This window comes from Gobius niger (genome assembly GCF_951799975.1).
Source record: "Gobius niger genome assembly, chromosome: 20".
Lineage (NCBI taxonomy): Eukaryota > Metazoa > Chordata > Actinopteri > Gobiiformes > Gobiidae > Gobius > Gobius niger.
This window is the reverse complement of record NC_136871.1, coordinates 14,852,371-14,864,651: the sequence shown is the minus strand read 5'-3', so window position 1 is coordinate 14,864,651 and position 12,281 is coordinate 14,852,371. Positions and strand designations below refer to the sequence as shown.

The 12,281-nt window shown below is 40.1% G+C and overlaps 1 protein-coding gene across 1 annotated transcript in view; it reads left to right on the top strand.

Annotated features, from left to right (window-relative positions):
- Positions 1 to 4,049, top strand: part of camkvb (CaM kinase-like vesicle-associated b) — a 34,304-nt gene extending 30,255 nt beyond the window's left edge. Inside the window, exons 4-11 of the mRNA XM_079578583.1 lie at positions 378 to 452; positions 1,434 to 1,572; positions 1,680 to 1,800; positions 1,868 to 1,943; positions 2,070 to 2,206; positions 2,281 to 2,359; positions 2,621 to 2,708; positions 2,998 to 4,049. Coding sequence (XP_079434709.1) covers positions 378 to 452; positions 1,434 to 1,572; positions 1,680 to 1,800; positions 1,868 to 1,943; positions 2,070 to 2,206; positions 2,281 to 2,359; positions 2,621 to 2,708; positions 2,998 to 3,276 — 994 coding nt within the window. The 3' untranslated portion in view covers positions 3,277 to 4,049. The remainder of the gene's footprint in view (positions 1 to 377; positions 453 to 1,433; positions 1,573 to 1,679; positions 1,801 to 1,867; positions 1,944 to 2,069; positions 2,207 to 2,280; positions 2,360 to 2,620; positions 2,709 to 2,997) is intronic.
- The last annotated feature ends 8,232 nt before the right edge of the window (positions 4,050 to 12,281 follow it).

Sequence of the window (12,281 nt, the reverse complement as noted above, 5' to 3'; positions counted from 1 at the left end):
ACTGGATGCTTAGAATGACTATATTCCAGGCAAGTGCTCTATCCACCTATTCAAGTCAGACTTTTATTACAGCTTACAGCTTAACCTAATAGCAACATGTCTTATCGGAAGCGAAGCAGCGCTACGGACTGGAACAAAAGGAGACACACACACACACACTCTTTTCATGGCTAGATGTCATCAACACATTATATACTTACTTATTATTCTTCTTCCGAAAAAACAATGACAGTGACATCCGACCACGGCTCAGGCATAATCCTGCCTGTGTGTCAGCCTCCTGCCTGTATGTTGACTGTATGTTATTCATGAGGAGCGCCACAGCCCGGTACTTGACGTCTTGTGTCTGTTTTGTGCTGCGTGACTCATCTCCTCAGGGTGAAGCATCCTAATATCCTCCAACTGGTGGACGTCTACGAGACCAAAAAGGAGTACTTCCTGTTCCTGGAGCTGTGAGTTGGACAGTATGCTGTGTGTATGGGGTAGTACATGTGTGTTGATTATACACTGGTGGGGAATGGGCGGCTGTAGCCCGGGGCCCTGTGGATATAAGAACCGCACTCCTCTCATTTGGAATGCAGAAACAGTGATGGCTATGGCTGCTCTACGCACATCAGTGCATGCTCCCTGGTTGGTAGAATTTCCATGGATGCACTAAATGTATGATGCTTGTGTCATCCTTCGAGGATTTGCAGATCAAATAAATCAGTACAATGAAATGTATATTCTGCATATCTACAGAGAGTTAATTATCCTCTCAACACAGGTGCACTGGGTAATACTGGCTTTCATTTAGGTCGTATGCATATGCATAAATAGTGTAGAAGAATCTCCAAAATCACAAGGAAAAATGCTAACCATAATAACTGTCAAAAAGAGATGAGGAAAAGTAGGGTTTCTCCAAATGTCACAGAAGGGGAAACTGGTGGTGACACAACTGGGACGGATAAATTTGTTATGCACAAAACAATGCATACCAAGCAGTAGAAGATGAGCTTGTTATTTTCTTTTTGACTATTACTTTTGAAAAAAAAAATGAAAAAAACAACAACAGAGAAACCAACAAAAACATAAAACAAGAGGAATGTATTTTTCAGAGACATGATTCCAATTACTGTCATGTAGCGGGTGTGGTGTGTTTAACTTCCCTTTCCCTTAAGTATGGTAGTGTAAATCCTAAAACCTTGCAGATGCTACCTTCCAAATCTTAAGTTAGTACGCAGTAAGCTCATTGAAAAAAAATAGATACTAACTAAAAGCTGGTGTAAGGCAATACCTCTTTATATTTCTTTTACATCAGGCCAGATTAGTAGTCGTAGAACGCAGCGCAACAGGCAGGGAGTTCCACAAAGTTGGGCCGGGAATCCTTTTTCGGTGCTCTTTCTGGGCTGTACTCAAACAGCATGTGACAAACCGGCATTGTGTCTCTCCAGAGCGACGGGCAGAGAGGTCTTTGACTGGATCTTGGACCAGGGATACTACTCCGAGAAGGACACCAGCAATGTGGTGCGCCAGGTTTTAGAAGCCGTCGCCTACCTTCACTCTCTTCATATTGTCCACAGAAACCTGAAGGTATACCAATGAAAACAGAAGATCCATAATGACAGTAATGACACTTGGGCACATGGCAGCAGCTTATCATCTTAGGTACATAATGCGATATTTTTTAAATGTTACAGCTGGAAAACCTGGTGTACTATAACCGCCTGAAACACTCCAAAATCGTGATCAGTGACTTCCATCTGGCCAAATTGGAGAACGGACTCATCAAAGAGCCCTGTGGCACCCCAGAATACCTGGGTAAGGCTCACACACATCCATTGAAACTGTTGCATGCTGGTTTCTCAATCTTTATGTCGTTTTGCAGCCCCTGAAGTGGTGGGCAGACAGCGATATGGTCAGCCCGTGGACTGCTGGGCCACTGGGGTCATCATGTACATACTGTGAGTCGATCTGATATACAGTTTACCTTTGCGTTTACTTGATATATTTTCATGTATTCACAATTCAAACATGCCATGAACAGCCCAAAACAACCTGGACATTCATATTATTCCCTTTCTCCGCAGACTATCAGGTAACCCTCCTTTCTACGATGAGACCGAGGAGGATGATTATGAAAACCACGACAAAAACCTATTCAGGAAGATCTTAGCTGGAGATTACGAGTTTGACTCTCCATACTGGGACGAAATATCCGATTCAGGTACACTCTCAACCAGTTGTGACGCTGTTCTGATTTTTATTGGCATCTCACGTCCAACTGCATGTTGTTGACAGCTAAGACTTTAGTTTCTCGTCTCATGGAGGTGGACCAGGACCAGAGGCTGACCGCACAGGAGGCCATAAACCATGAGTGGTATGAACAGCTCTTGAGTTTGCACACACCTGTCTGTCACTCGTTTAGACAAATGATCAAAAGGGTAATCTTCAGGAACAGGAACAGATCATTCTAAACATGGATATCCTGGATGTCCTAAAGCCTTTGTATAAGTGACTTTTCTTAAGTTAAATTTGCCAGTGTATGAATGTGTAGCACATAACAATGTGCCTCAAACAAAATGATTCTCAGAGGCACAGAATATTTAGTAAAGTAGAGTTTCTCCTTTTGTTCCAACAGGATCTCCGGTGGAGCAGCCTCAGATAAGAACATCAAGGAACATGTGTGTGCACAAATAGAGAAGAACTTCGCCAGAGCTAAATGGAAGGTAAAAAACAAAGAAAAAGCATTTTTATTTAGAGAACCGTTGGGATATTGTCTCTTATGTATAGCAGTTATCAGTGCAGACAGTAGCATACCTATATTAATATTAGATTTGGGATTTGGGGATTTGTCTCTTCACATTGCTTTTGCAACACAGCTGTATCCCTGTAATGCCTGCAATTTACTTAACTTGCGTAGGTCAAATGTCAATTACAGACAGCTACATTATAAATACTACTGCTCTACTGCAATTACTTAATCACTGATAAAAATATACAAATGTCCCCCTATAGAAAGCAGTGCGAGTCACCACCATAATGAAGCGACTGCGACTGCCCGACAGTGACTCAAAGGCAGCCAGTCCAGCAGCAGGAGCTCCTGCTGACCCGGCCGCAGACCCCCAGCCCACTGCTGGTGCCTCGGCACCCCAACCCAGCACAGAGGGAGCACCCACTGTCAGCCCCTTAGGGCAGCCAAACCCTCCTACTCAGGACGCCCCGGCAGAATCCCGCTGCAATGGGGACACCACAGCCCCCTATACAGGCGCTCAGCCCGGAGCCGACCAGGGCTAGACTGAGCCCTCCTCTCCTAATAACTGTATATTAGCTGCTAGCATGGTGACACTGACTTTGCTTCTTTACATCACCTCATGGGGGCGCTGTGTCCTTTCCTGAGAGCTGCACACACATCACTGGCTTTTCCTCTCCTTTACACTGTGGTTGGGTCAAGTCAACAAGGTGTAACTAACTCAGATGAGTGATTATCAGCTAAAACATGATTTTGAAAAGTACCAAGCCATGTTGCGTTGCTTAACTTAATAACTTTATACTTGATTATATTCTTATTACTATTTTGTAGTGGTTTTAAACTGGAATTCTCACTAATCTCAAAGTTAAACCTTGTTGATGCAATCCAGTCCATGTCTTTTTGCTCTGAACCATGTGATGTTTATGTCAATTATATTGCGTACACTTGTGTTGAACCATTCACACTGATCCCTGACAAGCTGTGACTGGGAGCTAAATCCCACTGCTCACAGTGTTATAGAAGAGCTAATTGTGCTAAAGCCACTTTGATTCCTATTTAATGAGGCAACCGGGGAAACTTTCCTATGTCAGTTCAACATTCAGTTTGTTCTAACATTAGCTGGAAGCTGCTTGCTGACACACATTTTACTATTAAACGGACCCTTAACAAGTGCAGCCCTGATTTACCTATGCGAGCAATCGTGATGGTGTCACACAAGGGGCTCACGCCTCCTCCGAAGGCAGAAACACAGCACTAGAACTGGCAAAATGCCGGCTGTTTTGCTGTAAACTATAAACACAAATCGACTGGTTAGAAAACACTAAGATGTTCAGAATTAACCATATTTATTTATTTGTGACAGTGCATGAGACTGGCCTTTTGTATGACATAATTTTTGTGGTATGGAAAGCCAGAGCATCCGGAGGAAAGCTACGCTGTAATGAGGAGAACATGCAAACTCCACACAGTAAGGTCCGGCTCGGGGTTCGAACCTGCGACGTTGTAGCTGTGAAGCATGAATGCTAACCACTGCGCCACGATGCCACCCGCACCATTTCACTGCATCTTATAGCAATGAGCACTAGCAATAAAAGAAAATTAGGATTGATACAGATGGTTTTGGTTGTCTGCTCTCAACCCATCGACTATTAAAGTAATGTTGAAGCCTTACATAGCCAACCACATTACAGAGCTGATGGAACGTTCACATTACCATGTAAAAGTGGAGCCCAAACTCGGCATGAAAACAGTAAAACAAAAAACAAAAAAGGAGGAAATTGAAAAATTAAAGTAAATAAAATTAAGTTTTAGATATTCACTTGTTTAATTCGAAGCCTATTGAGATTCTACTGAGGAAACTCTCCTCTGTTCATTTTGCACTGCTTGTAACAGGTGAATGGCTGAATATTAACCTAACAACACTTTATTCTTCCTTCACATTTTCACATAAGTGAAGTGAAGGGATTATTTACAAACTCAGCAATAATTTGTATCTGGACAAATAGGTCCAAACAAATCTTCTTTAGGCACTTTTCTGCTCACTGGTCTGTGCCAAATTGTGTAAAAAAACAAAAACAAACAACAGCAAAAGCTTGTATCATTTGTAATACTTTACATATAGCCAGTTTGTGACATCTAAAGTGTTAAATAATGTGGAATTAACACTGCGCAAAAGTGTACTTCAGAGAACTAACAGGTTGTATATTTTTGAGTTATAAATATACTGTAATGAAATAACTTTTAATGTTGCTGACTTTTCGTTGTTGTCGCTCTCAGCAGAGTTATTGAAATCAATAATACATATATATATATATAAATGTATAATTATATAGAGGATTATACATGTATTAGCTACAGCAACACATTTTAAATATTAGACCTTTTTCTTTTACCAGATTTTGCGTTCTTTCTTTCTTTGATTTTGACATAAACATAATTGAAATATTCTGAATTTAGCTGTTCTTAGAATTATATTAAAGAATATTTAAAAATTAAAATCTAGCTATAAATGACAAAAGCATTGCACTTTGCGTCAGTATTGAACATGATACACAGAATTACGATTCTAAAAGTGATGTCTAGGTCCTTTATTATGTCCAGCACAATATGGAAAACAGGCAGCTTTCACTGAAGCACACATACACTTTCCTCCTCTGCTAAATTCCTGCTCAGGAAAGAACCTCACAGTGGTATTGTCTGTATATATGCCTTTGTAGAAGTAGCCAAAACAGCATGTACTTGCCATTTTCACCATTCACCCACATGTGCAAACACTTGGATAAAGATGCAGTGCCATCTTATCTGAACAGCACATTTTGTCTGACTCTGAGGCTTCCTTTAATGGAATAATACTGGCACACATACAAGTCTGCTGTGCTGAAAATCAGTGAAAGACATACTGTCTTTTCTTCTTTTGCATTAGCTCGTCCTTCTTAAAGTGTCTATGTATATTGTAAATTGTAATATTTGTAACTCATTGCTCGATCAGCACACAGATTTTATTGTCTTGTTTATTTTCACTGTAGGCTACATTATATCAAACTGAGTTTACTCTCAGAAGATAGTGGACTTTCTTAATAATTGCCCGTTCCAGCACTGTCTCATCACTCACCTAGAGCAGATAGAGCAATACTGACTGGCTACAGAAACTGTGATTCCTGGTGTCCTGTCGGTGTCGTGCGTGTCTGTGAGTGAAGCGGCCCATTATTGCATGACAATGGCTGGGTCCCTGCCGCACAAACGGAAGAGTTTAGATAAATTAAAATGTTTCATTAATTTGGTGCTTAATGAAAAAAGCTACAATAAAGTCTGACCATTGCCATGACATGTTATCCAGCTGACGTTAACTTGCCTGTTTTTATCAGGGCATTGTTAAACGCCTCATAGTAATATAGGTTCAACTCCAACTGGAATTGAACTGTACCAATGACATACTATGAGACTGTATGTCCGAAACATATTCCAGGGCTGATAGATAAACTACATGGCAGAACATATAGCTGTTTCTGAAGTGATCGTAGACATTGAGGCAGTTATTTTGGACCCAGCCGTAATAAGATTCATACACACTGTGCACACATGTCAATTTGTAATAAAATGTGCCCATATGAAATAATAACACATGAGATCTGTAAATGTTTATTTATCATCATGTAGATCCATGCTCTGTGACACTCAAATGTACATTTTACAGAGGCTTTTGAGAGTAGTCTGAGAATACATACTTTTATGTATTGCATCAACTTTGTTTGACTAAAACAAAGCTTTTCCTATCCACCCTCTGGTTGTACAGTACCATATGTTAGTGGTCTAAAGCAGGACCAGGGTCAACTGTAGGTCCTGCCCAGCATTTGTGAGCTGTGTTGTAATCTTTGACAAAGTTGATGACTTTAATGGTAATAAAACCAAATACATCAAAGTTCTTGTTTCTGACCATTATTTAACAAAATGACATAATTTTAATGCTTTTCAGAGAGGAGTCTGTTGCTGAACTCTAGGGATTATCTCGATCAACTGTCTTTCAATCACAAGACAAAAATGTGTTTCTTTTCCTTTTACTATAATGACAAAAGTGACACTCACGTCATTACCACTAATGTGCTAGTTTGTCACATTTTCACTCCTTAACCGTCAACACAGCATTTGATTTCCACACATGCAGCTGGAGTCTCACCAGCGCCATGTGCCATTCCTCACACTTCCCATGAAATGTGGCTTGCATCTTCTTTTCTGCGCTGTACCTATATTCTCTCTAAGGGTACACAGAACTCCATTGGGAGCTAGTTTTTTCACATGAATGCTCCCATCAATATTAACCCTCCTCCATCTCCAGTAAGTCTATCTCAAAATCACCAGATGACTTCATTAGCAGTAAAGTCAAGGAGTGATTTTTTTATGCTTTCTCTCAAAGGAGTAGAGACATGAAAGAGCAAATATATATATATATAAATATATATCACAGATGATCACCACCAGGGATTGACATTTTTACACAGCATACCAAAATACAGCAGGCGTTGGGGAGCAGCTTCTACCAGTCAATGCCAAGTAATTGGAAAACATTGCGAGATTGGTGCAGCCTAATCAATGCACAAATGCCAAATAAATCAGCAAGGACATGCATCCTCTGAAGAGGCGCCACTCTTTACATGCTCTCCTATAACTGCAGCCGTTCAAAGTCCAGGTAATTGTAGCCTTTTGGTCTTTGGGCTTGTGATGCATTGTGCAATAAAAAAGATGGATAACTAAAGTCAGTCTTTGTTCCTGTAGTTCGGGAATCCATAGGCAGTGAACGTTTTAAAGAAGAGACACAGAATGATAAAGGAAACGTTGAGAAATAACTGTTGTAATATTTAACAATTTCAAAGAACAATTTTCTTTCTGAATTATTATCATTTATGGTATTGTTTCTGTCAAAAGTGTTGTATATGTGCATGTATACACATATATATATATATATATATATTTCTTTCTAGAAAGGTAGAAACATGGTCAACATGACCACTGTTCACATAATGATTCTAACTGAAATCATAAAATAACCAGCGTGAAACTATCCATACCATTTTGTGTTAAGCGAGAATGATTCCTTTTCCTCCAGTTCGTGTGGTCTATTCCTATGCACAGATGCTTGCTGCCATCTACTGGTGAACTCACTGTTCTACATGAGATGAAAGAAGGGCTGTCACATTTAAAGGCTCTATACCAGACAGATTAATATTCTCAGCTTTCTTTTACAACCAATGAGGGAACGCATTCATTTGACTGTAAATCATTGATTGTGATAAATCTCATTCCTAACTTTCCAAACATATTTCTAACACCCAATTCTTTGCAGGGATGAGTTTGTAAGCGATTAATTGAAACAGTAAATGGTAAAGTATGGGTGATGCTTCAATCGACATCGAAGCCTATTTAAGGACAGACAGACAGACAGACAGACAGACAGACAGGCAGGCAGGCAGGCAGGCAGGCAGGCAGGCAGGCAGGCAGGCAGGCAGGCAGGCAGGCAGGCAGGCAGGCAGGCAGGCAGGCAGACAGACAGACAGACAGACAGACAGACAGTAAATGCACTAACTGTGATGATCATTTCCACCAGAGGGCAGCATCACATTGTCTGGTCTTTCCACATGTTCGGCTTTGTTGGAGCTACAGTCTGCCTGCGAAGACAGAAGATATGGCTTCCATCTGGGGAAGTCGTGGGCGTGGTGCATTCAGATCAGGCTCTGGCTGTGGCCCTTCTTTCCAGTGCTGCTAGATAGCACTTCATCAGCTCTTTACAGCACTCAGGCAGCTGGAGTCTGGAGGTCCAAGTCAAAGCCTACCAGTTAAATCAACTTTTGGAAGAAACAAAAATCTAAAGACAATTTTGCATTTTGCATGTCACAAACGGGACACTGTATTGTGTATTGTATTCTGGCCATATGGTCCATGCCTGTAGCAGACCTTTATCACTGATCAGCAGATAAGAGATTCTGTTATTGACCGCAGCCAATGGACCAATGAAATGACTTCACAGTTGGGAAATGCTCACGTGATGGCTGGTTTGAAACCTCTGATTCTGGTCACATGCCACCACTGTCTGAGTTTTACAGAGTCTATTTTATGTCGGCTTCATTGGTTGAAAGCTTGTGACTCGGAGAGGAAAGGCTCTTTTGTACTGCCCGGCAAAGCTACAGATCAGATAAGCCTGGCAGAGCTGAGTCTTTGGCAGAATGAATTGTCCAGAAGTCATGTGTGGCCTGGAATGCTCTTGTGATTGTCTTGCTCCTTCTCTGACCTATTCTTCCCTCTGCTCCGGAGATAAAGCCACAAACACACTCCAGACATGCTCTCATCTCACGTTTTTACAACATGTCAGCAATGTTGAGCTTTCGAGAATGAAACTGAATCCTCTTTTTGTCACTTTAGAGGCGGCTTCACAGAATGGGTCTGTTACTAAGCTTTGCTCAAATGCCAAAGGAGTAGCATGTGCAAAAGTAGAGATAAGCAGAGTAATATATACAGTTTTTTTAATATCAGATTTGGGGCACTAAAACTTCAATCAAGGGAACTACAGATTGTAAATTAGGTGCAACATGCCCTCAATTAGCCACAGACTATTTCCTAAGCATTGTATCTAGTTTACATTTGCTCACAAATTAGCAAATGTAAACGGCTTACATTTGCTACCTCTATTATTGTGAATGTAATTCTAATTCAATTCAAGTAACTGTTCTGATGAAATGAAAATGCTACAAAAACTGAACAGGAAGTTGAGGTTGAGTTTTCCTGGTAACTTTCCTATCGTCCCATGTTGATAATGTCTGGTCCAGAATATTTCTTATCACATTATTTACAATTTGCTTTGAGTTGTGGCAGTCCCTCATCTGATCTGAGGTTGGACTAAAATAATTTCTCCTTGATGAGACTCTACGTCTGGTTGGAATGTCCCATTAACAATAGAGGCTGCATTGCACTTTACAAGTTTGACTATAGCTTCTTAATGCTGCACTGTAGTCATTATTATCATAGCCACAGCCGCCCCGGGGTAGACTTGACAAAAGCCAACTCTGTCAGTGCCCCCTCTGATCACCATGACTCACACACTTCACAGAGGACACGGGTGAAGTGTCTTGCCCAAATTAAAGTGACAGACTGCACTTGCTGGAGGATTTAAACTGCCGACCTGCTCTTCCATCTGAGCCGCTGTCGCCTCTGCTCTCTATTACCAGCCCCGGAGAAGAGCGAAGCTTGACTGATTGTCATTATCTTAAATATCAGATTAGAATGAACGCTTGTGGGTTATTTTGTGCTGTTTTAGTTCCTTGAAAAAGTGGCCCTTCTTTCAAATCAATGTCTTTACGGTAGTTGTAATTTCTGGATAGACTGAAGTTAATTTGCCAGGCCAGGCTTGAATCAATAAAAACAGGATCACTAAGTGTTGTGCTGGTGTTTACCGCATCGATTCTGTTTAATTGTATGTAATTAATTATTTTCCGCCTCAGCTAAAAAATAAAATGCCTATAGATTTTGTCCTCAGTTTTCTCTGTTTGCAAATGGTTATAGATTCACATTCTTTTCTACTGCAGGTTCTTAATGCACTGTAGATGTGAGCTGATGAGCTGGGGGTTTCAGCAGTGCCTCTACTATCCACTGCTTCACCATCCAAATTAACACAAGGACTGTAATAAATGATAAAAGATCCAAAATGTGCATCCATATTTCTGGAATCAGGTATTCTTCCTGATGGTTATAGTTTCTTCATTATTAGGTGAACATGGTAAACCAATCATAATCAATGCTGTGATTTTACTGATATAATATATTGTTTATTCAATGTAACAATAAGGAAGAGCCCCATAGCACCATCACATTCTCAGCTCAACAAAGAAACTAATCATATATGACATATTTAGTTTCTACGTTGGCCAGCCTGTCCTGTAATATGCAGTTTAGGAGGGACTTCGGAGATTAGACCTCGAGGTTATGTGTTAAACTAGTTTTTAATATAAACTAAAAAGTTTCTATAGATAGAAGAGAAACAACTTCGACTCAAGTATTTGAAAATCTCTACTACAATGGACGACTGAGAGCCTATGAACATACAGCTTATAAATACACATCCACTAATGTTTGGTTCTGTTATCAGATAGAGAACACAGCATCAGACCATTTAACTTTTTTAGTGCATGGCCCATGTCTGAGAATGAAAAAACGATAGATGATTGAAACCCAAGGCCCGCGGGCCACATGCGGCCCGTGGGATGATTTAATGTGGCCCTTTGTAGAGCATGAATTGAGTATGTCAAAAAAAAAGAAAGAAAAGTAAGTCTCTTGCCCATTCCTGTGCAGAATTCATTTTTAAAGAAATAGCCAGAATGCTCATTCCAGCCACAAGGGGGCAACTTAAATTTAAAAAAGTGAAAGAATTCCACACGTGTCCAGCAGAGGATAAGAGTGTAGCCACAGTTTGCCCCAGGGCAGCTGTGGCTACACTAATAGCTAACTGCCATCGAGTGTGGAGTGAAAGAATAATATATGTAGCACTTTGAGAAACGTGTGACACAGGCTTATAAATACAGCTGTGCATACCCTGGCAGAATTTTTCTATTTTTCAAAAAATATGAAAGTATGAAAATATGATATCACAAAAAGTATTTTTTTCACTCATAGTTGTGTGAAGCCATTTATCGTCAAACAACTGAGTTTGCTATTTTTAAATCATAATAATAAAAAAGAAAGTACCAAAATGACCCTGATCAATAGTTTGCATACCCCAGTTTTTAATGCTGTTTATTGCCCCCTTTAACATCAATGGCAGTTTAGAGTCTTTTGTGGTAGTTGTGAATGAGGTTCTATATTTTTTCTATTGGTAAAGCGGCCCATTGCTCTTGGCAAAAAGCCTCCAGTTCCTATAATGGAATTCTGCCAGGGTATGTAAACCTTTAAGCACAACTGTAGCGTAGATAGACAGATTAGATACTAGATGAGTAAATTAGATAGATAGATAGATAGATAGATAGATAGATAGATAGATAGATAGATACTATAGATAGATAGATAGATAGATAGATAGATAGATAGATAGATAGATAGATAGATGAGAGAGAGAGAGAGATAGATAGATAGATAGATAGATACTATAGATAGATAGATAGATAGATAGATAGATAGATACTGTAGATAGATAGATAGATAGATAGATAGATAGATAGATAGATAGATAGATAGATAGATAGATAGATAGATAGATAGATAGATAGATGGGAAACTGTTTACATGGTCCATAGACAATACTTTATTTTCTCTCCAACATCATGTGCCACAAATATTCCACGTTGCACAGTGACACCGACACACAACGTCACACCTTCAAAAGACACATCCTGCTTCTCTATGTACAGAGGTGTGTGGTGTGTTTAAAGCATCAGTTTGATCCATTTCTCGGAAGGATGTCCCCATGACTGTACACCCCAGAGATGAAGGAAAACAATGAGCACAGAACTACAGCACATCGGACATGTTCATGCACACAATGAAAGCCAGCTTCCCCACATTTGGTTAGAGT